The 24,479-nt window shown below is 30.3% G+C and overlaps 11 protein-coding genes across 11 annotated transcripts; 4 read left to right on the top strand and 7 right to left on the bottom strand. All coding sequences in view use genetic code 12, as the record gives it.

Annotated features, from left to right (window-relative positions):
- Positions 1-695: 695 nt before the first annotated feature.
- RPL42 (60S ribosomal protein eL42) lies at positions 696-1,834 on the bottom strand. The gene is made up of 2 exons (XM_064907088.1): positions 1,768-1,834; positions 696-1,246 (listed from the first exon to the last, which is right to left on the bottom strand). Exons 1-2 carry the CDS (start codon positions 1,769-1,771, stop codon positions 930-932), a joined length of 321 nt encoding a protein of 106 aa, XP_064760760.1. The 5' UTR covers positions 1,772-1,834; the 3' UTR covers positions 696-929.
- Positions 1,835-2,633: 799 nt separating this feature from the next.
- On the bottom strand, positions 2,634-3,419 carry FGR41 (Fgr41p; the record flags this gene model as incomplete). Its single annotated transcript, XM_064906280.1, has 1 exon — positions 2,634-3,419. One exon carries the CDS (start codon positions 3,417-3,419, stop codon positions 2,634-2,636), a length of 786 nt encoding a protein of 261 aa, XP_064760759.1.
- A 1,798-nt stretch (positions 3,420-5,217) lies between these two features.
- DFJ63DRAFT_314031 (uncharacterized protein) lies at positions 5,218-6,285 on the top strand (the record flags this gene model as incomplete). The annotated part of the gene is made up of 1 exon (XM_064906279.1): positions 5,218-6,285. The coding sequence occupies one exon, from the start codon at positions 5,218-5,220 to the stop codon at positions 6,283-6,285; it is 1,068 nt and encodes a 355-aa protein (XP_064760758.1).
- A 301-nt stretch (positions 6,286-6,586) lies between these two features.
- DFJ63DRAFT_288170 (uncharacterized protein) lies at positions 6,587-8,791 on the bottom strand (the record flags this gene model as incomplete). Its single annotated transcript, XM_064905124.1, has 2 exons — positions 6,587-8,338; positions 8,459-8,791. 2 exons carry the CDS (start codon positions 8,789-8,791, stop codon positions 6,587-6,589), a joined length of 2,085 nt encoding a protein of 694 aa, XP_064760757.1.
- Positions 8,792-9,435: 644 nt separating this feature from the next.
- Positions 9,436-11,649, bottom strand: DFJ63DRAFT_314029 (uncharacterized protein; the record flags this gene model as incomplete). The annotated part of the gene is made up of 1 exon (XM_064906278.1): positions 9,436-11,649. The coding sequence occupies one exon, from the start codon at positions 11,647-11,649 to the stop codon at positions 9,436-9,438; it is 2,214 nt and encodes a 737-aa protein (XP_064760756.1).
- Positions 11,650-13,687: 2,038 nt separating this feature from the next.
- On the top strand, positions 13,688-14,389 carry DFJ63DRAFT_288809 (glucose-induced degradation complex subunit; the record flags this gene model as incomplete). Its single annotated transcript, XM_064905170.1, has 1 exon — positions 13,688-14,389. A coding segment is annotated over one exon (702 nt), but the record flags the coding sequence as incomplete, so codon positions are not given.
- A 278-nt stretch (positions 14,390-14,667) lies between these two features.
- On the bottom strand, positions 14,668-15,746 carry OPI3 (bifunctional phosphatidyl-N-methylethanolamine N-methyltransferase/phosphatidyl-N-dimethylethanolamine N-methyltransferase). Its single transcript, XM_064907087.1, has one exon. It carries the CDS (start codon positions 15,428-15,430, stop codon positions 14,771-14,773), a length of 660 nt encoding a protein of 219 aa, XP_064760754.1. The 5' UTR covers positions 15,431-15,746; the 3' UTR covers positions 14,668-14,770.
- A 77-nt stretch (positions 15,747-15,823) lies between these two features.
- Positions 15,824-17,434, bottom strand: JEN1 (Jen1p; the record flags this gene model as incomplete). The annotated part of the gene is made up of 1 exon (XM_064905197.1): positions 15,824-17,434. One exon carries the CDS (start codon positions 17,432-17,434, stop codon positions 15,824-15,826), a length of 1,611 nt encoding a protein of 536 aa, XP_064760753.1.
- Positions 17,435-18,877: 1,443 nt separating this feature from the next.
- Positions 18,878-20,330, top strand: LYS9 (saccharopine dehydrogenase (NADP+, L-glutamate-forming)). Its single transcript, XM_064903787.1, has one exon. The coding sequence runs from the start codon at positions 18,971-18,973 to the stop codon at positions 20,306-20,308; it is 1,338 nt and encodes a 445-aa protein (XP_064760752.1). The 5' UTR covers positions 18,878-18,970; the 3' UTR covers positions 20,309-20,330.
- Positions 20,331-20,352: 22 nt separating this feature from the next.
- DFJ63DRAFT_336201 (uncharacterized protein) lies at positions 20,353-21,984 on the bottom strand (the record flags this gene model as incomplete). The annotated part of the gene is made up of 1 exon (XM_064908340.1): positions 20,353-21,984. The coding sequence occupies one exon, from the start codon at positions 21,982-21,984 to the stop codon at positions 20,353-20,355; it is 1,632 nt and encodes a 543-aa protein (XP_064760751.1).
- Positions 21,985-22,817: 833 nt separating this feature from the next.
- Positions 22,818-23,489, top strand: DFJ63DRAFT_314024 (uncharacterized protein; the record flags this gene model as incomplete). Its single annotated transcript, XM_064906277.1, has 1 exon — positions 22,818-23,489. One exon carries the CDS (start codon positions 22,818-22,820, stop codon positions 23,487-23,489), a length of 672 nt encoding a protein of 223 aa, XP_064760750.1.
- Positions 23,490-24,479: the final 990 nt, after the last annotated feature.

Below are 24,479 nucleotides of genomic sequence, written 5' to 3'. Positions count from 1 at the left end.
GTTTACTTAATATATCAACGACTATGTCAAGGAAAGGAATGTTAAACAAGTTATCTCTATACTGAGCCAAGATGAAGATGGATGGATGAATGGTTTGGTTTGGTTTAAAAATAACAACAAATAAAAAAAGCCAATTCAAATGGCGACTCAAAAAAAGAGGTAAACAAGATAAAGGAAAGAATGGGGCGGTATACACTATTTGATGGTTCAACTAAATATAAGCCAAAGTTGGGGATATACTAATGATTGAGATATGATATCGTTGAACCAAGTATATAAAGTAATAAATGATTGATTGATTGATTGATTGATGATTGATGATTTATCGTATTTGTTTTGATATGATATTTTTTGGATGGTTGTAAATTTTCCATACGAAATCAAAACACGATCTCTCACTTTAAGTTAACTTTTACTGAAGTTTTTTTTGTTTTTTTTTTTGATCTCTGCCTGACTCGTTAAAATAGTGAAGTTTACTCCTTTTTTTTTTTATTATTTAGTGAGAGTTTAAGGAGAGACAACAGTAAAAAAAAAAAAATAAGAAAAACATTTGGCGTATTTCCAGTCACGTGTAAATTGTCAGTGATCTATTTTTACAAGTTTGACGATGGATGAACAGTGCTTTCATTGTCTAATATGAAACTGACGGTTGCTAGGCTTACTTACTATGTTACAACCAATATTTGACCATTACTACAACTAAATGTTAGTTAATATTTTTTGGATGTTTATTATATAAATGTTATAAGGAAAAAAGAATACAAAATTATATCATAATATATATATAAATTAAGCCTAATGGTTAAAAAATGAATGATAATAATGATAATAATGATTTAAAAATCATTATATTTTGACTATTCCATTCATCATGATTATTAAAACTATATTCATTAATGGTTTGAATTTCAATATTATTGATATCACTTTTAAAATTGTAAAGCTTGACCTTTTTGTTTTTTATCACCACCTAATTCGAAATGTTTACATCTCTTTAATGATAATTGAGCTTTAGTCTTACAAACAACACATTCTAATCTTAAAACAACTTTCTTGGTAGTTTTAGCCTTTTTATGGAAAACTGGTTTAGTTTGACCACCGAAACCTCTTTGTTTACGGTCATATCTTCTTTTACCTTGGGCAAATAAAGAAGCTTTACCAGCTTTATATTGGGTAACCTTATGTTGGGTGTGTTTTCTGCATTCCTTACCTTTACAGTAGGTCTTTCTGGTTTTTGGAACGTTAACTATAATAATAAAAATGTTAGTAAAAATTGTTTATCATTAATTTGATAAAAGAAAATATATAGTCATCATTATGAATCTGAATTCAAATATACAACTTCATATAGGGTCATCGTAGATGTGATTTAACTTTAATAACTTCATGATTCATTTTAAACTGATTGATGAGTTGTTTATGATGGTTCTTGATGGATGTAATGGATTGATAATTATTACTCATAGTGGAGTTTTCACTTTCTATAATACTTTATAAATAAGGAACTATTGATCTTAAATCGATGGTAACACATTGACAATACTTCATATATGATAACTGATTCATTACTCTCTTCAATATTCTATGGTTGAATGATTTTTCATGGATTTTTCACTTTCATAATTTCAATTTGATGTCATTGATCTTTTAATGATTGATGGATGGATTGATTCTACATAATAATACTGGATGAACTTATTGATTCTCCATGATTCCTTCCAATACATGATGACTTATATCTTCTTCATAAGGTGCTATGAAACATACCCATTGTGACTTGATTACTATTGCTTTAAAGTAAGAACTAAGAATTAAAAATTATAATAAAATTTTAAACCTATACAATTTTTCGTTCTTTTTTTCCTCTGTCTCCCTTCAATCTTTGTTACTAACTAATTTGTTAGTTACTTTGGTCTTTACTATGACAGAATTGTGAGTGTGTGTGCGAGGAGGAGAAAAAATTTTACTATACACGACATTTATCTTTAACTATGCGACAATATTATATTTTGTTAGTATTATATATGTGAGACATTTACTGGTCCTGTATGTAGAGCATGTTCCTTCAAATGTGTATCACGTGGATAGGGCTGCAACCCTAGTACCAATATATCTATTTGGGTAACTTTAAACCTTTACAACCAGCCATTCATGGTAGCTCAGTTAATTATTGATAATATTAAGTGATATGATGTCTACTTGAGGTAAACTACTTTACTTCCACATGAGTACTACACTTTTGCACTACACTTTATTTGACAATGGCTTTACTATATGTTTGTATGTATTGTATGTAACGTACAGAAATAATTTTATCTAAACAAATCTAAAAGATGATCATATAAACCCTAGTGAATTCAAAAAAGTGGAAAATAAAATAAATAAATTAAATAAAATAATATAATATAAAACATCAAGGGATAATATTCTTAAATAAAATAACAACAAAACAAAATATGACTATTTCTAAAAATTCTTTTCATCTGTAATTCTTTTGATTATACAGAATGACTATTATACAATATTGCTGATAGTTGATAATCATATCAACAATAATATGAAGTGAAACCCATTAAACCATTAACTTTTTTTTTCTTGCTTTAAACATTTAATAAAAGACTTTTTTAATCAGTCTAGTATATAGTGTTAGTAACAGTAGTATAAATAGTAGAAGTTAAAGTGGTGGTTTCATCAGCTTCAGATTCACTTGCATTATAATAATCATAATTGACAATACAAACACTATTTGAAGTAACAGTAGTGATGTTTTCTAAAATCCATGAATCAGATGAACTTGGAATAGAAGTTTCAGTAACATTTGGACCAAAATCACTCGATTCAGATGTTGTAACTGGAACTAAAGCAGTAGTAGTACTAGCATCAGTTGAAAGTGATCCTGGACTAGGAGTAATAGTAACAGTTGTGAAAGTTGGATCAACACTAGTATAAACACCAGTAGAAACAAGAGTTTCAACTTCAGTGTATTCTCCACCTTGTTCAGTAGATGGAGATCCAGCAGATAAAGTTTCAACTTCAACAGAAGTATAAGCTTCAGTTTCAGTTTCAACTATAGCTCCAGTATTTTGAGCAACTTCTTTATTTTGATCACCAATTGGAGTAGATGCAATTGTAGTGAAAGTATATGGAGTACCAAAAATAGTTGAAGTAACAGTAGCAGTATATCTTGTGAAAGTAGTAGTTTGAGTATCAATTATAACATTGGTGAAAGTTGAAGTGGCAGCTTCAACTGTTTGAATATTAGTTTGAATGTTTTGAACAGTGGTTTGAACAGTAAGAATAACCACATCATCATTGTCACTATCATCACGTTTTAATAATTGTTCTGAAGTTGGTAATGATAAAGCTTTGGAAACTAAAGTTGAAGCAGCAGCCAATAAAAAGAATTTTGAGAATTGCATTGTAGTAGTTGTAGTGTTGTAGTTATTGAGTTAGAAATATTCCAGTGGAAGTTAAAAGAAAGTAAGTAGTAGTAGTATAGTTGTTAAAGGAGTGACTATAGTTAATTTAGTGTAAAGAGAGTGACTAAAGTTGGATTAGAGAAGTAGGAGTGAGAACACTAGGGGAATATTTTGCTAGACTGTTTGACTGCTGGTATCCTTCTATGAAAAAGTTGTAGATAGTTGTATATGGTAAATCCAAAAAAGAAAAGAAAACAAGTTAAAACTTAAATCAAATCCATTCTATTGAATTCTATTTATATCTCTCATTCCATCAACGCTCGTCATCTGAAACCATCTCACCAAGAAATTAGTCAAAGTACTGGTTGTAAAAATTTAACTACCAGTGCTGGTAGTTAAACGTTAATATTTCTTGCCTCAAAATAGTTGAGTTGAATTCACGATGTATTTGTGATTTCGGTATGTCATTCTTTATCGACATGGTGAAACGCAAGATCCGGCAACATTTAAAAAGCAAAAAAATAACAACTGTACCCGCATCACTCCAGATTATGCTTGTAAAATAGTGACCTAATTCATTAAAAATACATCTAATATAGGATTAAATGGGTTAAAATGAAGTTTCAACTATTAAAAATAAAGGTACAAAATTTATTAATTACTGGATATAGATATTTTCTGCTGGCTGCGAAATCCATATTCGGTAGTTTGGGTTCAGCAATGGCGACTAACGACAATCGACAATTGCGAGCAAATAATTTTTTCTTTTTTTTGAGTGCGAAATAATAAAATATTAAACAAGTTGCGATTGTTTGGCGATTGAGTTATTATGAGTAGAGCTGGCTATAGAAAGATATTGACAACCAATGTTTGATTGTTCTTCATGGTTAGCCCACTTGTTGACGGGGAGGCTCAAGATTATTTTTATGTTGTATTGAATAATAAGTTGACCTAAGTGTCTGTAAACGTTGCATTTCCATATTATTTTAACAGAAAAACTAGAACAAAAGAAAATTTAGTCGAAATGGTCTAACAATAACGTTAGGTTATTTACCATTGATTTAAAATAGATTTACATAATGTAGACGAATTGAATTACATATAAGTATGATGTAATCCCATTCATTATTCAATTATTGAAATCATACATTGAATTGATGAAGTATAATGAATGGAATCGTAAGTGCAAATTTCCACCTCGAATCATGACGAACGGGAATTAAACCAGAAAATAAAATTCGGTAGCGACTTATTTTTTGTTCAAAATAACCATATTGAACACATTAGATTTAATAATAATAAGTCTAAAGTTATAGTAGTAAGACCAGTAAAAGTTGATGTGATGGAGGTAAGATTCATAATTTGTATGAGTAGTAGTACCTATTTATTGGTTGATGTCTGGTTGCTGTTTACAAACTTTTCTAAAGTTGCTAGCTATCCCTCGAAACCATTCCGGCATACCGACGTCCAGCACAGTTTTTTTCTGTACTAAACAATTTCTTTACTACTCGCCTTTTACCGGGAGTGAACAAATTCTAATACGTAAAACAAATTAAAAAGTGCGATACAAATGTCGAAATTCGACGATATTCAATCCTGTAACAAACTAAAAAAAACAACAGGGAAATCAAAACACAAACCGGATATACATTGAAACACCCCCACCTTTTTTTCATACTATCAATATATCAATCAATCCCCTTTCGGTCTCATTGGTGTAACTCAATCAACCGAATTTTATATAGTCATATCAAACCGACTTAATCCATACCAGCTTATCTAGATTGTGTCAAGTATAATGAGTTATTTTGCTAACAATCCGGCCTCCTTGTATTCTTATCCTCCACAAAGAACAACAGGGATAAACCATTTGCAGCAACAACAAAATAGTGCTAATAATGGTGCTCTTCAAACTAGTACACCATCAAATCCAACTGAAGCTAATGCATTGAGACAATCTCAACCAGTAGCTACAACAACTCCACAAACTTTACCTCAACCAACTCAACCATCTCAAGAATCATCATCTACTTCAGGACCACAACCACCTCAACAAACTCAACCACAACAAACATCTCCAACTTCGGTAAATGCATCGAATCCAGGTGCATCCAGTTCAGCTTCAGATGCTCAAGCCGCAAAATCGATTCGGATTAATCGTCCCGGACAAAGATTTGGAGCTAAAAAGAAATCTTGGGTTTGGTCATGGTTTGTTCAAGATTCTCAAGATCCAAATATTGCAGCTTGTGATTATTGTGGAAAGATCATTATGAGATTGCCTTCTGATAAAGGGTCTCCTAAGAAATTAAGTGAACATTTAAAAGTTCATAAAGTTAGTAAAGAAACCATTAATTATACTCGCCCTGTTCCGGTTGATGGATATGGAGTTACTTATAATAATAATGGTGAACCAATTGAATATCCTCCAAATTATCAAGAACAACAAGATTCAGCCAACACTTCATCAGTAACTATACCAGGTGTTGGACCATCTGCTCGTGGTATTTCAACCTCATCACCATCTGTTGCCAAACCAAGAGCACCAAGATTTAATCCTGGTGATTACTCAAATCTCCTTTCTAATCGTCGTTTTATTTCAAATGATTTCGATAATAGTAATTATTCCGCTATGAAATTTCATAAACATTTAATGAAATTTTTAACTGAAAATAAATTACCTATTAGTGTGATTAAATCTCATTCATTTCAACAATTAGTATATGATTTAAGATCTGATTCAGTTAATGATTTGATTGATTTAACCGGTTTATATAATACTTTATTAGAAGTCAGTAGATTATCAGAAACTGGCCATGATGGTACTCAAGAAGCTGATACTTCAATTGTTGATCGTAGTACCAATTGAGTGAATTGAAGTTTATTTTTGTTATTTTTTGTATATTATATCTTTAGCGTGTTATGTATATTAGTTAGTTCGTGTATGGTTGATTTAGAATATAAACAGGATTATCCTTACATTATAAAGTTTTAATGAAAATGAACTTTGAATTAAATAAATATAATCTATTTACAAATATCTATAAGAAAATGAACTAAAATAAAAAATGATTATAAAAAAAACCTATGATTTTCGAATTGAATACCAAATAAATGCAATAAAATAAAAAGTAAAATTAAACCTAAACCTGAAATAAATAAATAAAAACTCATAATGAAAATTCTTGAATTCTCTCATCTAAATCAATCATACCATCAATAGTTAAAGTAGAAGGGGTACTTCTATTAAGACCAAATGATCCTACAATAGGAGTATCACCAACACCATATAAAATATTTGGAGTACTTCTTGGATATGTAGGAGTGGATGGATTTGAAGAATTTTCATGATAATTTGGTGGACTTAAAGTTCGAACATCTTCATAAGTTGGAGGAACTTCATCATCCCATGCTATACCTAATCCTGATCTTTCAGTCAAGCATAATTTAAATTGCATACGTAATACTCGAGCAGCACCAGTTGGTACACCCATTTGTGGAGTTTTTGGTTGCGCAGAAGGGGTCGCTGGAGTTGTAGTAGATGACGATGAGTATGATCTTCCAATTGAAGATACTGAAGATGTTGAAGGAACTGTGGTTAATTCATTAGATGAATTACTCTTTCTTGGTTGTCTTCGTTCATTACTTTGAATTATTTCTTCTGCCACAATAACTTCAACCACTAAGGTATGACTAACATAAACTCCAAGAGTTGGATCTTCAATATCACAACATACATTAGCAGAGCCATTTCTAGATGATATACCATAAGGATCTATTAAATCCTTATCACTATCACTTGATATTCTAGATATATGATTATTCAAACCAGTATCAAAGTTACTAGCACTAATATCAGCAACCAATTCAATTTTACCTCGATCTGAAAAATCTGATTTCCAACCTGACTTAAAATCTCCATGACTGATAGTTCTTAATTCTTCCACGTAAAGATGTTCTGCATTTGCATCTTCAGTTTCACCAGCATCGAGAACATTTGAGTGGGTGGAGACGCTTGGTTCTAGATCATTATTGTTGCCGTTAGATCTTACCCCGAAATCTTCCATGAAATTTTCATGAGCATGACTTGGTCCACTTCTGATATTTCCTTCCATATCATTATCCACTATATCATCATGAACAATGGTATCAACATTACTATTTTCGGGATTCACATTACTATCAATTGGAACCAAATCATTTGGAACATGTGAACCAGTTATTACAGGATCTCTTTGCATGGAAACATTAGTTTGAATTGTACTATGATGGACATTTGATTTATTATGAAAAGTTGGATTTGAAGAAGAATCCTTAGTTTTTAATTTCTTTTGTGCTAATTCACAAAATTTTAATTTTAATTGATGGTTTTCAAGTTCACACACAGATAATCTTATTTTAACTAATTCTTCAATTCTCCAAGTTAATTTTCTCATTCTCCATCTTCTATCACCATTTGCACTTACAATATTATTAAGTTTTAATTCGATTGGGAAACTTGATTTAGGATATATGACATTTGGCAACACTGCACTTGCAGTAATTTCAGTGGGAGGGAAAACTCTTAATGAATTACGATCTGGACCTCTTAAAATCAGTCTTGTTACACGAACGGGTAAGATTAAAGTGGTTTGTTTAGTATTGGGACGTTTTGCAATAGCTATTAATTCATATTTTATAAAACTTGAAGCATTAACTGATCCTAATTTTGATGATGCAGGTAATGAACCTGGAATTAAATGTGAAAATGGATATGCATGAGTTCCAGATGGAAATGAACAAGTTGAAGTTAAGACATCCCATCTAGCCAAAGTAGTCTTTTGATAATTACAATCACGGCAACTTTGAATTGATGCAGCAGAAATCATGAAAGGTTTTGAATATTTTACAGTCTGAACAAGAGCGATGGTAACACTTTCAAACTCAATGGATGGTTGAGGTTGGTCTAATGAAGGTGGAGGACCAGTTGGTGGGGGTGTAGATGAACCTGATGAAGAATCTGATAACGAAGCACTGGTTGAAACTGTTGGATATGAAGATACCAGTCTTAACTCATTATTGTCATTGGTAATCAAAGTATCAGGTATCTGTTTAATATCCAATTTTAATATTCCTGATATAATAGATCCTGTAGATTCATGAGGTTGACCATATAATACAATAGGGGGTGATTCTAGATTTATCGATAATGAAAAGGAAGGATCATTGGTATTAGTTAAACCATTACCATTAAGATGTTGAATTGAATTTGTTCTTGTTCTTGAAGCTCTAATTGAGGGGGAAGTTGAACCGGAGTTTGATTGAAGACTTGAAGATCTTGAACGTCTTCCAGACTTATCACTATGATGGTTAAGAACTCTTGAAAGAAGAGCCATTACCAGATATTGTACGATATAAGGTTAAGTTGGATGGATCTAAGTTAGTTATAAATCAATTATATATAAAATCAATCAAAATTAGATGCTGAAAGTGTGAAAATCTGAAATTAGTTTCGGTTTTGGGCGGTACAAATAAATTAGCTGAATGCCGGGGACTGATGGCCTGAAATTATTCTATTTTTTTTTCTTTTCTATTTTTCACTTGAGATGGAATAGATTTAAATGTGATGATATGACTTAGGAATAGTAGTATATACTTCAATGAAAGTAACTAAACAATCAATCGATGAGGGAATTTAAGCTAGTTTATATTTGAATTAATAATTTGAAAAAGTCTAACAGATTTCATATTAAAAAAATAAAAAAAAATACGACTGATGAATTTTTTAAACCGGCCCACCGTTTAATATAGACGAAGATCCACACCTCAGTAGTTTATGCAGTTAACTGTGGCAGCCTCATAAATAATTGCCGTACCAGATTTAAGATCACGAGTTGGACCATATAAGGAAAGTAATGTGGGGTGGGATCGACCTTAACCTACAATGCTTTGATATATATACTATAGGTCATTACAACCATTCATACATTTACAAACTATTCTATTATACTCTATTTCATTCTATTCTATTACATTCCACTCAAATCCAGTTTGAATTGATTTCAGCAAAATCATATAGATTCAAATCTCCATCATCTTCTAATGAAACTATATAATCAGCATCTTCTCTCTTATCCACCAATTGAGCGCCTTCTGAACCCTCCAAATGTAACCGTATCAATTGACCCATACTCACCTTATATTTATGCATTAAGGAATACTCTCTCATAGCAGGAAGCATTGTATCTAAATTATCAATAAGATTATTGTAAAGGGATTTAAATTTAATAGCAGCATCTATCCAAATTAAATCCATAGTTTTCAAATCCACTACACATGCAATGGTAGTATGGGTATCTCCTACTAAATCAAATTTATACTTTACTGTACTTGGTTCAAAATGTTGACCTGCTTCGTTATTTTCTCTCATCATAATACCTGAAAAACATTCATCATGTTTAGCAAACGTTGGTCCATTCCACAGTCTAATATCCATCATTAAATATCTACACCCCAGTTCAAGACATTTTTTAATATCAACATCGATATATTCCGTAGCTCCATTAGGTGGTGGAGCATTTACCACATCACCTGAATGCCAGGCATAATCTGTTCTAAGATGATGCCAACTTATAAGATCTATAGCTTTTCCCTCTTCACTAACAAAAAGTATGCTTGTATCAATGATTCTTCCAATCCAATGGGTAAAGAATCTGACGAATGTTTTCTTATGTTTATCTACTTCATCTTGATCTAATAAAGGGAATTTTGATGCTCTTGCTATTGTCTTTTTAGTTGATGTTCCTGATAATTGTATTGGTAATAATAAACCATTGGCTACTGATGGGATATAAACCTTCTTATGCTTTAATAATTGCTTAGTTTTAAATTGTTCAATTAAAGAATCTTGTATGATAATTATGATTCGATCTAATACTTCATGAGGTAATATGGTCTTATGATTAGGAAAAATAAGAGTGGCAGCAGTTGAACCTGAAGTGTAAATTAGTCTTTGACTGTGTTTATTATCTCTAGGATTGTTTAATAAATATTTACGCCTTTGAAAATGACCAAGAGCTTGCAATAAGATTTTAGGATTAATCTTTTTTGATGATATGGTAAATTGTTGCAAAATCATTATAAGTTCCTCATCATTTTCATAACAATCTCTTATCAATTTATCTAATAATCGAGCAAATATAGGTGGCTTTACTTTCAAAGAATTCATAGCTATGATTGATTGTTTCTTTTTAATAGCTTCACAGTATTTGGTATCTAAAGTAGGAACATTATTAGTATTTCTAAATTGTTTAGCAATAGCACACACTTTTGTACGTTTCAATTCTCCCACATGTAAATTATGAAATGCTAATTTCCAAAGTCCACTATAAGGTTTTATATCTTCAACCTTGATAACTCTTTCTAAACTATTAACTATGATTCTTCTTTGTTTACGAGGTAATGATTTGAATTTAATTTTCTTTTGTAAAGTAATATCTTGATCAGAAAGGTGAGCCATAATTCTTAAAATATCTGTACATGATTTAACATATTTATTTATGGATAATCCATTGTTTAAAGCAAATGTTGCTACTTTAGTCAATAATTCTTTAAATGGAATATCAAAATCAGCAGGAATTTCATTATACCATTTATTTTCTAAACCTTGATCAATAAAATCCATAGCAGCAGGAGTTGGAGCTGATTTTGAACATAATAGTTTTAAAAAGTAGTTGATTAAATCCTTTTTAGTAATGACATTTTTGATAGTTTTCATTTTAAGTAATTCATTTAAATCTAATCTTTCCTTTTTAACATAAGAAGGCAATAATGTCCCCCAAGTCCAATAATGAGCAATAGCATTTACGAATAATTCAGCATCCGAAGCTTTCATAACATGTTCAGGAAAAGTTTTATAGAATACAATCCCATCCGCAGCTTTTACACCCTTGGTATCTTTCATTACATTCATGAATTTCTTACAATGATTAATAATATCTGATCTATTTTTCATTGAAGTTAAGGTATTAACTATATCATCCGAAATGTAATAACCAAGTTGAAACAGAATTTTAAGGAATGTAATAATGACAATATCTACTTCTGGAGATATCGTATCATGTTTTTGTCTAGGTTCATCAATGGCGGTGAATAACAATCCATTTAAATTATGAAAGGCTACTTCATCATAATATTCAAATCCTTTCTCTGTAGCTCCTTGATAATCATAAAAAGTAGGAGAATAGACCGACATGATAGACTGAATGATATGTAAATTTTAATTAATTTTTTCAATCAAAAAAGTAAATATGAAGCTATTTAAGTTAATCTAGTTGCCGATACTATTTTTGGTTATATATAGTTATAGTTCTAATGACATGAAAATATAGTTGCAAATAAATCTATAAATAGAAAATGACTAATCGCAAAAAATATAGTCTAAAATAAGAATGACCAAATAAGAGGAACATTGATAAATGAGTATAGTTCAGAAGTCTATAATTAGAGGTCAATGAATGAATGAATGCATGAGTCATTATTAAGTCCATATTTAGATTTCGAACCATATATAGAATATAATTCATGAAACTTTTAATTTGGAGAAGAAAAAAAACAATACAAATAGCCCCCTAAATGTCCATTTTGATTTTACTATTTTCTTTTCATTTTTTTCTCTTCAGCAGCTTTCAATTACTTATCCTGGTTGAATAACGTTAATAATATTGATACTTTAGTTAGTTATTGATAGATTGGTCATGGTATGGTAAGATGGTGTTATAAAATAATGCTTATGGTTATACTGAGTTAAGCTATACTGATGATTGTGATAATGGTAATGATGGTTTCTCATAAACGTAATGATTTTATATATAGATATAGGTTCAATTTTTGGCTTATTTATTAGATACTTCTATAACTAACTAACAGATTAACTCACTAATAATACTCTCCAAAAGAAAACTATAAATAAATATATAACTTCAATACTAAAAATTAATCATTTTGTAGATGTAGATTTGAACCAAATTTCGATTTTGTCTGATTCCCGTTGTCCTGTCGTAAATGAGATCAAGTGATCATTTTACACAAAAGGGAAAAAGAAACAAAATCAAAAAAAAAGAAATTCCAGACATTAAAAGAAAAAGAAATTAAATAATTAAGACTCATCCATTTTACTGAAATCATCAGTAGATCAGATTTGAAAAAGTTAAAAATATGTTACCTCATGGGTAATTATGATACTACTTAGTAGTCATATGGCTAAATATATATGTTAAAACCTCATCGTCATCAGAAGTGGTCGCTTATTATTTTTATTTTGATCTGTTACCTATCTCTGTGTAGTAAATTGGTATTCACATATATCCGTAATAAATCATCTAGATTATCTATCATTTTATATATCTACTTACTTTATTCTTCTTTTTCTACTAATACTTGATCTTCATTACTTAATAGTTGAATCATTCTTTATCATAATTACTGATAACACTTTTTTTTTGGTTCTAATCACGCGCTTTAACTAGAACAATTTTGTGTTATCCCTTTTCTCAAAATTTAAAAATATCATCATCATCATCATCATCATTTAGTTTTAATCTATCTTACAAAACTGTTTCATTCCATAATCATATATAACATTATAGATGCCAGTGACTGAACATCATACCATACCAGAAGAGGATCCAAAGATCACCACCACTTCTTCCTCCTCCTCTTCTACCGCTGCATCGTCTAGTTCATCAAATTCAAATGATTCGTCTGCCTCCAATTTAACCCGCACCATATCCTCCACTAATAATAAAGATGAGGATGATAATGTTGAAGACACTGATATCAATGATTCTAATCCAGATACGTTCGTTCAACCATCATCCATACTATCTGGACCTCCTCCTCCTCCTCCTTCATCCTCCACTTTCACTTCTCCTCAATATCCTTCTTCTCACCTTTTAAATAAGTTTAATATTCAAGATTATACTGAAGGTTCTGCATCTCCCGTTTCGGACATCATATCAATTGATAATTATTATGATCAAACCACATTAATTAATACAACTAATTCTAATACTAATACTAATACTAATACCATTACTGATTCTTCTTCGTCATCTTATAGATTTACTCAAAAAGCATCTCCTTCATTCACTTTATCTTCAACTTTATATACTAATTTAACTCATCATAAACTTGATTATTTCCATACTTTTACTCCATCATCATTTGCAACAACATCCTCATATCAATCATTATCCTCATCCAACTCAAACATACCTAAGCTATTAAATACTTATTTGAGACCAAACGCTCAATTCATTGGTGAACAACAATCAGGTAAATCAAGATTTCATATTAAAGTTGAATTTAAAACAGTTGATCTTTTAAATTCAACCGTTACAGGATTTTTACAAATTTCAGGCTTAACTGAAGATCATTCTGAAATTATAACTTGTTTTAAAGGTGAAATCATTAATAATCCTTTAAATAAATATCATTGGAGAAATAATCATCCTAAATCAAATATTCATCCTGATCAAATAATTAGAAAATATTCATTCATTACGGAAAATAAACAATGGGGATCATATATGAAGAATGATTTTGAACATTGGAAAAAATTAATTAATTTAAATGATTTAGATGATGATTTATTAATGAAACGTTTAATTAAAATTCAAAATGGTGAAGAAGATAATCAATATATTTATATGAGATGGAAAGAAGAATTTTTATTACCTGATTCAAGAATAAAACAAATTAGTGGAGCATCATTTGATGGATTTTATTATATTGTATTGAATATTGGATCCAATGAATTGTTTGAAATTGATGCAAACGATAACTCCTCCAATTCAACTAGCAACACTTATAATTGTATGATTCCAGGTTCAATAAGTGGATTATATTATCATAAAACTTCAGAAAAGTTCCAATCTTTAAGTCTTCGCCATATTGATGATCATGGAGCTTCAGGTTCATTCCAATTCTCTTAGTTCTATCCTTTCTCTTTGCTTTTTTTATTTTTACTTCTTAAATATCAGACAGTGTGCACAAATCCCATAACTTTAAGGTAATGGAAGGAATGTTATGGGATGATTGTTACATGTCTTTGGTGATACCTATTTGATTTTGCATCCAATTTATTCTCTCACTCTCACTCTATTTATGTCTCTTTCTATAGCTTTTTACTTTTTTATACCTTATGGTCATTTTATAATTTTAATCACATATATATATACATTCATTATTTATTTTATATATATATTCATATATGTATGTCAATAAAAACATTACGTACTTTTTATTTTTCTTAAAACTCTATAATCTTTTCATAACACGAAAATAACAAACCATCAATAACATCAAGAGTAATGTTAAACATTCTTGGAAGCTAATTCTTCATCTCTTGCAGCATAAATCTTAGCTGTGAATGGTTCTTCAAATAATAATGCGATTTTATACATTACATAAACAAATAATGAAATCACAATTCCAATTGGTTTCCCATACCATAAAGCAGTACCTAAGAAACAAAGAGTTGAACCATTATACATTGGATTATCATTAATATTGAAGGGGAACCCAGTAACTCTTTCTGTCATTAAGATACCAAAATAATCACCAAGATAAGTACCAGTAATACCTAAAGCATACATTGAAGTTAACACTAAGATATTTCCAAATCCAAACACTATACCAGCTAAACCTTTAATGATGAGTGATTCTTCAAATGGGAGATAAGTTGGTTGATTAAGTAATAATTGTTGATAAACATGATCACGATAAATCCCTAATGAAAAAATGGTAATAGCTAAGACATAACACCCTAATTTTGGACTTCCAAATGATAATTTGGTTAAGATTCTAGTATTATATTCTAAACGAGCAGCGATATTCCAAAAGATTGGATTGAAAGCAATTGAACCTAAAGTGTAATAGAATTGTTGATCAAACTTGACATAATGAGTGAAATTGGTGGCAAGATAGATGATATCTTGGGGTAATTCAATAAGTTCTTCAATTAGGTATGACATGGTGGTGGTAAGGATCGATCGTATGATGATGTCAGAGGAGGAATAAGTTAGCTTATCAATAGATAGATCAATGGAAGTAAAAGAACTAAGATCTTAAAATAAATAAATCGTAAATGTCAGACGAGTCAAAATAAATTAAAATCTGAAAAATTTGTTGGTCTGTCTGTCTGTCTGTCTGTATTTGGTTGTACCGTATAACAATTTATGATCCGTATAGGATTTTAATCTCCAGGTTTTTTTATTGTTGGTCGTGCTTAAATTGATTAAATCTATAAATTGCATGTGATAAAAAAATGCGATCAAGCGCTACCATAGACATAGATAGATAGATAGATAGATAGATAATATTATTTATAAACCAGTATAAATTATACACTTAAACTCACCGTAAGACTATACCTCCTCTCTATGTTCAACACCTACTTTCATCTTCTCTATCAGATGGTGCTCTTCACTATAATCTTCATCATATTCATCGTCTTCTAATGGTTCATCAGTAATGTCAGTATGAATCTTTAAATCACGATGAAAATTTTCAGGTCCTAATATAATAGCAACTAACATAGCAGCAAATATAGCTCCTGAAAATATACACATCACTTTCCCATAATTATAAGCTCCAGGCTTACCACCTTTAATAGGGAAATTCAGTCCTAATTTAGCTTCGATCGTACTAGCAGCCGATGAAGCAAGATTACCTAATTGATAAACCACCCCCGATAAAAATGTTCTATGGGTAGCATTAACCAATTCTAATAAATGAATTGGAACCACCCCAAAATTTCCCATCACAAAGAAATTTAAAAAGAAATAAGCGGGATAATTCTGTTTTGAATTATAAAATGATGGATATAAAAAGGCTCCAGCTCCAATCGTTCCTATTAAAATAGTTAATCTTCTTCCAAATAATTCACTTAATTGTCCAAGAGTTATACCTCCCACAATACCACCAAGATTACACACCACAATAATAACCGTCTTTTGATTAAGACTTATACCATATTGATTGGTAAGCATCGTCACATAAAGATCTTGAGATCCATGAGTTGTGAAATTGAAAATTCCCATTAAAATAACAAGATAAATAAATAATACCCATTCGGTTCTAATCGTAATAAGAATACTTTTATCAAATGATTTAAACAATCCTTTACCTGTGATTTGACCATGAGATTTAAGAATCTTTTTACTTTGTTTTAATCTTAAAAATGCTTCTGATTCAGGGACGAAAAATCTCCAGATCATAAGTAAAAATCCCCCTACTGAACTAAACCAAAATAATGCTCTCCATCCTTCTCCTGGTTTATAACTATTTTCAAATGCTCTATAGAAAATCATTGCAAAAATATAACCTAAATTATAACCTGGTAAAAATAATCCCGAAAGTATTGATTTTGCTTTTGGTGGTTGATTTTCTAATGCTGTAACACTGGCAATTGGATACATTGCTCCCATTAATATACCAAATATAGCTCGAACTGCTAAAAATTGAGGATAAGTCTTAACAAATCCAGTTGCAATTTCAATAATAATAAATAAGAAACAAACCACAATGAAAGGCCATTTCCGACCATAATAATCACTAATTAATCCAAATATCGTTGCTCCAACCGATCTAAACATTAATACAAGAGTAACACCCCATGTAACTTTAGTAATACTAACATTTAAAGTTTTTGCAATATCAGGAGCAGAAACCGAAACACAAAAGAAATCCATGGAATCAACTGACCAAGCTAAAAATCCTAAAAAGTAAAAATTATAATCTTGTTTTGACATTGATTTTAATCCAGGAATAGGATTAATTATTTCATACCATCTTTCTTCAGATTTTAATACAGGAATATCAAATAAAGTTGAAAACCGAGTGGCAAAATATTTCCGAATCGCTTTAAGGGATAAATCTGGTTTATCATTGAAGATATCATGTTTGATTCTATCATCTTGAACTTCAATAGCAGATTTTATTGATGTTGAAGCAGAAGCTTGATGTTTTAAGTCCATTTTCGCTTATTTAGATTGTCTTACTTCTATTTTTACGTGATTGATATTTTTACAATTATAGAATTATAGTAACTATTTATACATTCGATAAACTACGTATCATACACTTTACTTATCATAAAATCCATCTTCATTCCATTCCGAGTATTAAAGTTTGGGACTGCCTCATAATAATAATAATAAGAATGTGGGGATGAAATGGTTTATTTTTCGCAATCTTTCAATAATCGGCAAGAAAATAAAAAATTACAACAATAAACAAATGAATGCCACAAATCCTAAAATTCAATTTAAGTTGGGGGAGTTGATTAAGGGTGAATAGTGTTTACTTTAGTGGTATTATTTAGTGGGGTCTTTTTCAAAAAATATTACTGCCGCTATAAAATAATTCAGGTTCCATATCATCTAAAGCCGTACCGTTCAAGCCAATAGGCTTATAAGTCGAACTATTAAACAAGTCAATATCATATCACAAAGTAACATAAAAGCCATTCTCAATATAAGCCTGTCTTATTATACGAAGGAATCATTTGAAACCTAAAATTGTTTGGATGAAAACGCATAAACTCGCAGATGGTCATAAATGGAAGGAACAAGATGATGATGATATCGGTAAAACTAATAACCTCCTTCATTTAACAATACATGACCCCAAATCATTGTTGTTGGGGGCAGTTTTAGCAAAAGTTATAATAGAGTTTTTAGAAGGGATCCATTTTTGTAAAACGTGAAAAGTCCGGTCAAGAAAAAAAGGCGCAAGTGGGGAAGGATTATCCAGGATATGTTTATATTTGAAAAGAGTAGCCAAAGAGTGGCCCCACATTTCAAAATTATTATATCTGATCTTCAAACTGATATTTCTGTTTGAAGTTATTCGACTAGGAAATACATATTTAAGCTCCAAAAGTAGAGAGGAGTTCTTGCTGATCTAAAGAAGTTTAATTATGGTTAATTCAAGCTTAAGCGATTTATATCCCTCCTCTTTCTCCTCCCCCACTATTTCATACTCTAACGCATTTGCCCAATCCAACAATTACACAACATTGAGGCTGGCAAGCAATTTGAGATCTTCGATGAAACAAAAAAAGTCTTATAATTCGGCTGTCATTAGAGTTAATTACAATTTCATATACTTTAATCAAAATTTCAAAAGTGCCAAATATATTTTTTTACCAGAAAGCGCAAAAATAAAGGTGCAAACTAAAACAGACAGACTGAGAAAAATTAGAAAATAAAAAAAGCCTCTCTCAGTGAATCCTAATTAGGTATATGAACCGCCATTAACCAGTTCATTTGCGGTATGGATGTGATGATATCACATCCTGTATATAGAGTTGACTCATAAGAGGCTAATATACCCAATTGGGATAATTAACCGTCCGTTATCAATTTTTATTTCTGACCAGATTTGATTTATATGAAAAATTTCATTTTTTTCAATTTATACATATATCAGGTTATTTCTCTTCTTCAATTGATTTTATATTCTCCTTCAATTGAATAATAAGAATCATTCAGATAATCACATAAATCAAAATGGTTAAACACGTTCTTTTATTAGGATCTGGTTTCGTTGCTAAACCAACCGTTGATATCTTAGCTAAAACCCCAGATGTTAAAGTTACTGTTGCTTGTAGAACTTTATCTAAAGCCAAAGCTTTAGCTGGTGATGTTGCTGGTGCCATTTCCTTAGATGTTAATGATGAAGTTGCTTTAAATGAACAAGTTGCTAAATCTGATTTAGTTATTTCTTTAATTCCTTATACTTATCATGTTTTAGTAGTTAAAGCTGCTATTAAAAATAAGAAACATGTGGTTACTACTTCTTATATTAATCCTCAATTAAAAGCTTTAGAAAAAGAAATTAATGATGCTGGTATTACTGTTATGAATGAAATTGGGTTAGATCCAGGTATTGATCATTTATATGCTGTTAAAACCATTGAAGAAGTTCATGAAAAGAAAGGTAAGATTACTTCATTTTTATCTTATTGTGGTGGTTTACCAGCTCCAGAAGATTCTGATAATCCTTTAGGTTATAAATTTTCTTGGTCATCAAGAGGGGTTCTTTTAGCTTTAAGAAATTCTGCTAGTTATTGGAAAGGTGGTGATGTTGTTAACGTTAAATCAGAAGATTTAATGGCTACTGCTCAACCATATTTCATTTATCCTGGTTTTGCTTTCGTTGCTTATCCAAATAGAGATTCAACCACTTATAAAGAATTATATCATATTCCAGAAGCTGAAACTGTTATTAGAGGTACTTTAAGATATCAAGGTTTCCCCCAATTTATTAAAGTTTTAGTTGATATTGGATTCTTAAAAGATGAAGCATCTGAATTATTTTCTAAACCAATTGCTTGGAATGAAGCTACTAGTAAATTAATTGGTGCTAAATCAACTTCCGAAGAAGATATTGTTGCTAAGATTCAACAATTAACTAAATTTGAATCCGTTGATGATGAAAAGAGAATTATTTCTGGTTTAAAATGGTTAGGTTTGTTTTCTGAAAATCCAACTACTCCAAGAGGTAATCCATTAGATACTTTATGTGCCACCTTAGAAGAATTAATGCAATATGAAGAAGGGGAAAGAGATTTAGTTGTTTTACAACATAAATTCGGTATTGAATGGGCCAATGGTGAAACTGAAGTTAGAACTTCTACTTTAGTTGATTATGGTGTTCCAGGTGGTTATTCATCCATGGCTAAATTAGTTGGTGTACCATGTGCCGTTGCTACTCAACAAATTTTAGATGGTACTTTAAGTACTAGAGGTTTATTGGCTCCAATGAGTTCAAAACTTAATGATCCAATTATGAAAACTTTAAAAGATGAATATAACATTTATTTAGTTGAAAAGACTATTTCATAGATTGTTTATTAGTTCTATATATATATGCGTAATATAATTTTTGTCTATAAATCATCATCATCCAGTTCATCACTTAATTCATAATCAATGGTATACTCTTCAATCAAAGCGTCGATATCTTCGATTAATTCTGATTTATCTTCCATTATATCCATAGCGTCGGTGAGATTTAACTTCACATTGGAGATTAATTGTTTATAAGATTTCAAATCTTGTTTGAAGTCCGTATTGATGTTGAATTCTGAGTAAAAGGATTTCACATTGGAAGAAAGTATACGATGAGGGAAAGTATCATTTTTAAGTATATCGGTGATATCTCGAGATTTATAAACATTTTTAATAACCCCATCACCTTCTGTTGACCCTTGTAATTTCTCATCAAGTTGTTTTTGATGTTTTTGAGGTATGATATAATTCTTAACGAAATATTTTGTCATTGATTTGGTTGTTGAAGGAAGTAATTTCGGCATACTTAAATCCAACGGTTGTAACGTTTCAGATGGGATAGCTTTATTTCCATAATAATATTCACTTATATCAACATTGGAGATTAAATTATTAATCTGAGATAAATTTGCTGGATCATCAACTTTATGTAATTTAATTTCATTAACAATTGTTCTATTTTTGTATCCTCTTGTTAAATTATCTTCGATTAAACTCATTGATTTACTAGTTGATTCCGATGATGCTTGATTATTAATCCCCCATATAGAATTGATGAACATAGACGGTATAGCCGATGCGTGCCATGGACTTTGATGATTGAATTCATCACTATTCAATAACGAATTTGGGGAATATTCATCCATATTTATGGGGAAAAGTAAGGAACAATTTTTATGTAATTCAATCATAGTTTTGATCTGAGAGATGGTTTTAATCAATTTCGAAGGATGAGAATCGGATGTATCAATATAAGGATGTAAACCATATATCCAAACACTATGTTTATTATTGGCAGTAGTAGTATTGAAGTATTCATCAATGATAGAAATTAAAAATTGATTAGTGAAACCTCCCCACCCGCTATTCAATTGAGTTAATACATTTAACCCTTGGAAATTATCACATTTTTCTAAATTATATCGGAAATTATCTAATTGAAGATCGATATGATTTAAATCTTGAGAGAATTCTTCACTTCCGATTTTATAATTATTAAATGTTAAATTTTTAAAATTCTTATGTTGACCATATGAGGTTGTATGAGATGAAATTTTGAAGTTTTGAAGGGTATTAAGGGACTTGGAGGAATAGATTAATTTATTATAATCAGACCAATAGTTTGTATTATTAACATTTAATAAATCATCATCGCCATCATTACTAACACCTTTATCAAGGTTTATTTGATATTGATTTTTAGGTAAGATTTGATGATTTGTATTTGATATGAGTTGATAATTGGACACAGTATGATCGAATGTTCCTATAGGATCATGATATTCATATTTCAGTAATGAACCAAGACCACCTTGAAAATCATAAATCAAAGCTCTGGGAGTATAATTGACTTGACCATTGGAAGTTCTTGATGAAGATAAGAATACATTATTATCATAATTGACAATGGCATTCTTTTTATAAGGTAAATGGGATTCTTGGTTGTTGTATAAGTGAGTTATGACATGATTTGACGGTTGAGATAGAGAGAGGTTTAGTACTTCTGGCATTTTTAGTTGGTTCCAAGAGTAATTTGTAATTGTAATCGGTATAGCTTTAGATTTTTTTTCGAGGTCAAATTTGAGATGGTCATCATTGGGGGTGGTATGTGGTAGCGCCCAGGATAAAGAAATTGCAACAAACAACAAACAACATTTACATTTACATTTACAGTAACTAACTGTGATGATATAGGAAATAAAACTTATTTGATATCGGTGACTTCAGGATGTATTAGGAGGATTATTACATCATAATCGTATTACTTTTAGTACTCAACTATGAAACAAATTTGATACACCGTACTGTGAATAAGAATGACATAGAATTACTGTTTTATCAATATTACTATTGAGTAATAGTATCAAGTTATACTAAAGATCTGTTATTAGTAGTTGTAACTGAAATTCATCCACCCCATTACATCCCATTACATCCACCCCATTAGCTTTATATAGTTCATAGTGAAATTAATTATATTTTTTGGTGACGCGTTATTTTTTTTTTTTTTTGATTGTTTTGATTTTTACCAATTAAGATGGAAGAAGGAGACAGACACCACAAATTAAATAAAGAGACAAGAAATAAAAATTAATTACATTAAAATTTTAATTATCAATTAATTCTCTTGATAGTAACTGACAACGGTTTATAACTATTACTACTATACTACACAGTACTGTCTACTACCTACTACCTATCCACTACCACCACATCAAGTCATCATCTGTATCGTCACTCACCTCCAAGCACTCATCTTTACTTCATCTCAACTAACCTTATCAGATTATTATTATCTATCAACAACAATATTACTCCGCCATCCATCCATTTACCAACTGATATGACAGATACAACTATTGCACCATCTAATGGTGATGATCATCTCAATGTCCTTAATTCTCCTTCTTCAACCATTTCTTCCATTCATAGTGATAGTTCCACTGGTAAACTAATCAAAGGATTAACAACTGAACAAACCATAGATAATTCCTTAAATATACCAAAGAAAACATCACAAGTTAACAATAAGAAACCTATTAAATTCACAGTAAGAAAAGTATCTCATGAACCAATAAAATCACCTTTACCATCGCCTGTACTTCAAAATAGTAATAATCATAATTCATCCCGTACAAGTTCCACCAACCATAAATCTTCCCATCAACAACAACAATCTCAAATTACAACTGTTCATTTAGTTGAACATCTTGAAGAACAAAATCTAGCTAAAGAAAATGAAAAATTAAGAATAGCAGAATATAAATATGAACAATATCAAGAACGAATTATTAAAATAGATAAAGAAATTGAATTTTTATTAAATCTTTTACCTCCCTATAATGTTGAAATTGATTATTCAACTAGAACTAAGATTAATAAAGCTATTGAAAAATTAAAAATGAAACAAGATGAAATTGAAAAGAAGAAATATAGTTTAGGAATTACTATAAGTAGATTATGGAGAGGTCATGAAGAAAGTGATATTTGGATTAGAAATTTTAGTAATCAATAGAGGGTATGTATCTTATTGAATGTATTTCAGTTCATTTGGTTATTCTAGTTTATTTGTTTGATTGATTGACATTTCTCTTATCTTCTCTTCTCTTCTCTTCTCTTCTAAAAGTATTAATTTTTGATTGTTTTCATCTGGTTGTTCTTCACTGTTTGTTAGTTTGTTTGTTTGTTTGTTTGTTTGTTTTTATTAGTTTGTTTTATTTCTCTGACTTTGTACAATATATCCCTTTTATTATATAGTTTATATATCATATAATATACTCCTTATATCATGATAAACAATATCTTATAATGATCATTATTCATGGTGGTCATTCAGTATTGGTTATAAAAATAGTGGAGATGATTGATCCAGCCGTTCACAGAAAAAAAAAAATGGCAGCCAAAAGGGATCAATCGGACTTGCCCAATCATTCATAAGATGAAGGTCACCCTTTAAGTAGATCTAACTAATCAATCAATCCATGATCAATCAATCATATATAACTACAAAACGTTCAATCAATACCAATAAAATATTATTACATTGTGGTGGTAATAATAAAATTTATTTTTTATGATTTGATTCGTTGTTCAAAAAGCTTAGATCTGAAGACAAGTTCTTAATTTGAGGAGTCTTAACAAATACTATCAATCAGAGGTATATCTATGAGTAACGGGTTACTATTGCCGATCACAACAATCAACAGATATCTACTCCATCTCTGTTACGTTATATCAAGCTTTGGTATCTATAAGATTATAAAACCTCCTCCTCCTTGTTTTGGTGTCTATTGTAATTATTATTAAAGACAGTTGTTGACAACACACAAAGATAAGATTAAAGAATAAGGCCATCAAAGGAAGGGTGTTACTGTATCTCTGGTTCATAACATAACCACCACACCTGTTCCCACGTAGACGTATACTATATACTATCCTTTCGCAAACTACCACATATCAATTATTATTCTTAACACACTTTAAACTATCGTGGTTTGGTTTGTTG

The sequence above is a fragment of the Scheffersomyces coipomensis genome (assembly GCF_036884675.1).
Source record: "Scheffersomyces coipomensis strain NRRL Y-17651 chromosome Unknown DFJ63scaffold_5, whole genome shotgun sequence".
NCBI lineage: Eukaryota > Fungi > Ascomycota > Pichiomycetes > Serinales > Debaryomycetaceae > Scheffersomyces > Scheffersomyces coipomensis.
This window is presented reverse-complemented; position numbering and strand designations above follow the sequence as displayed.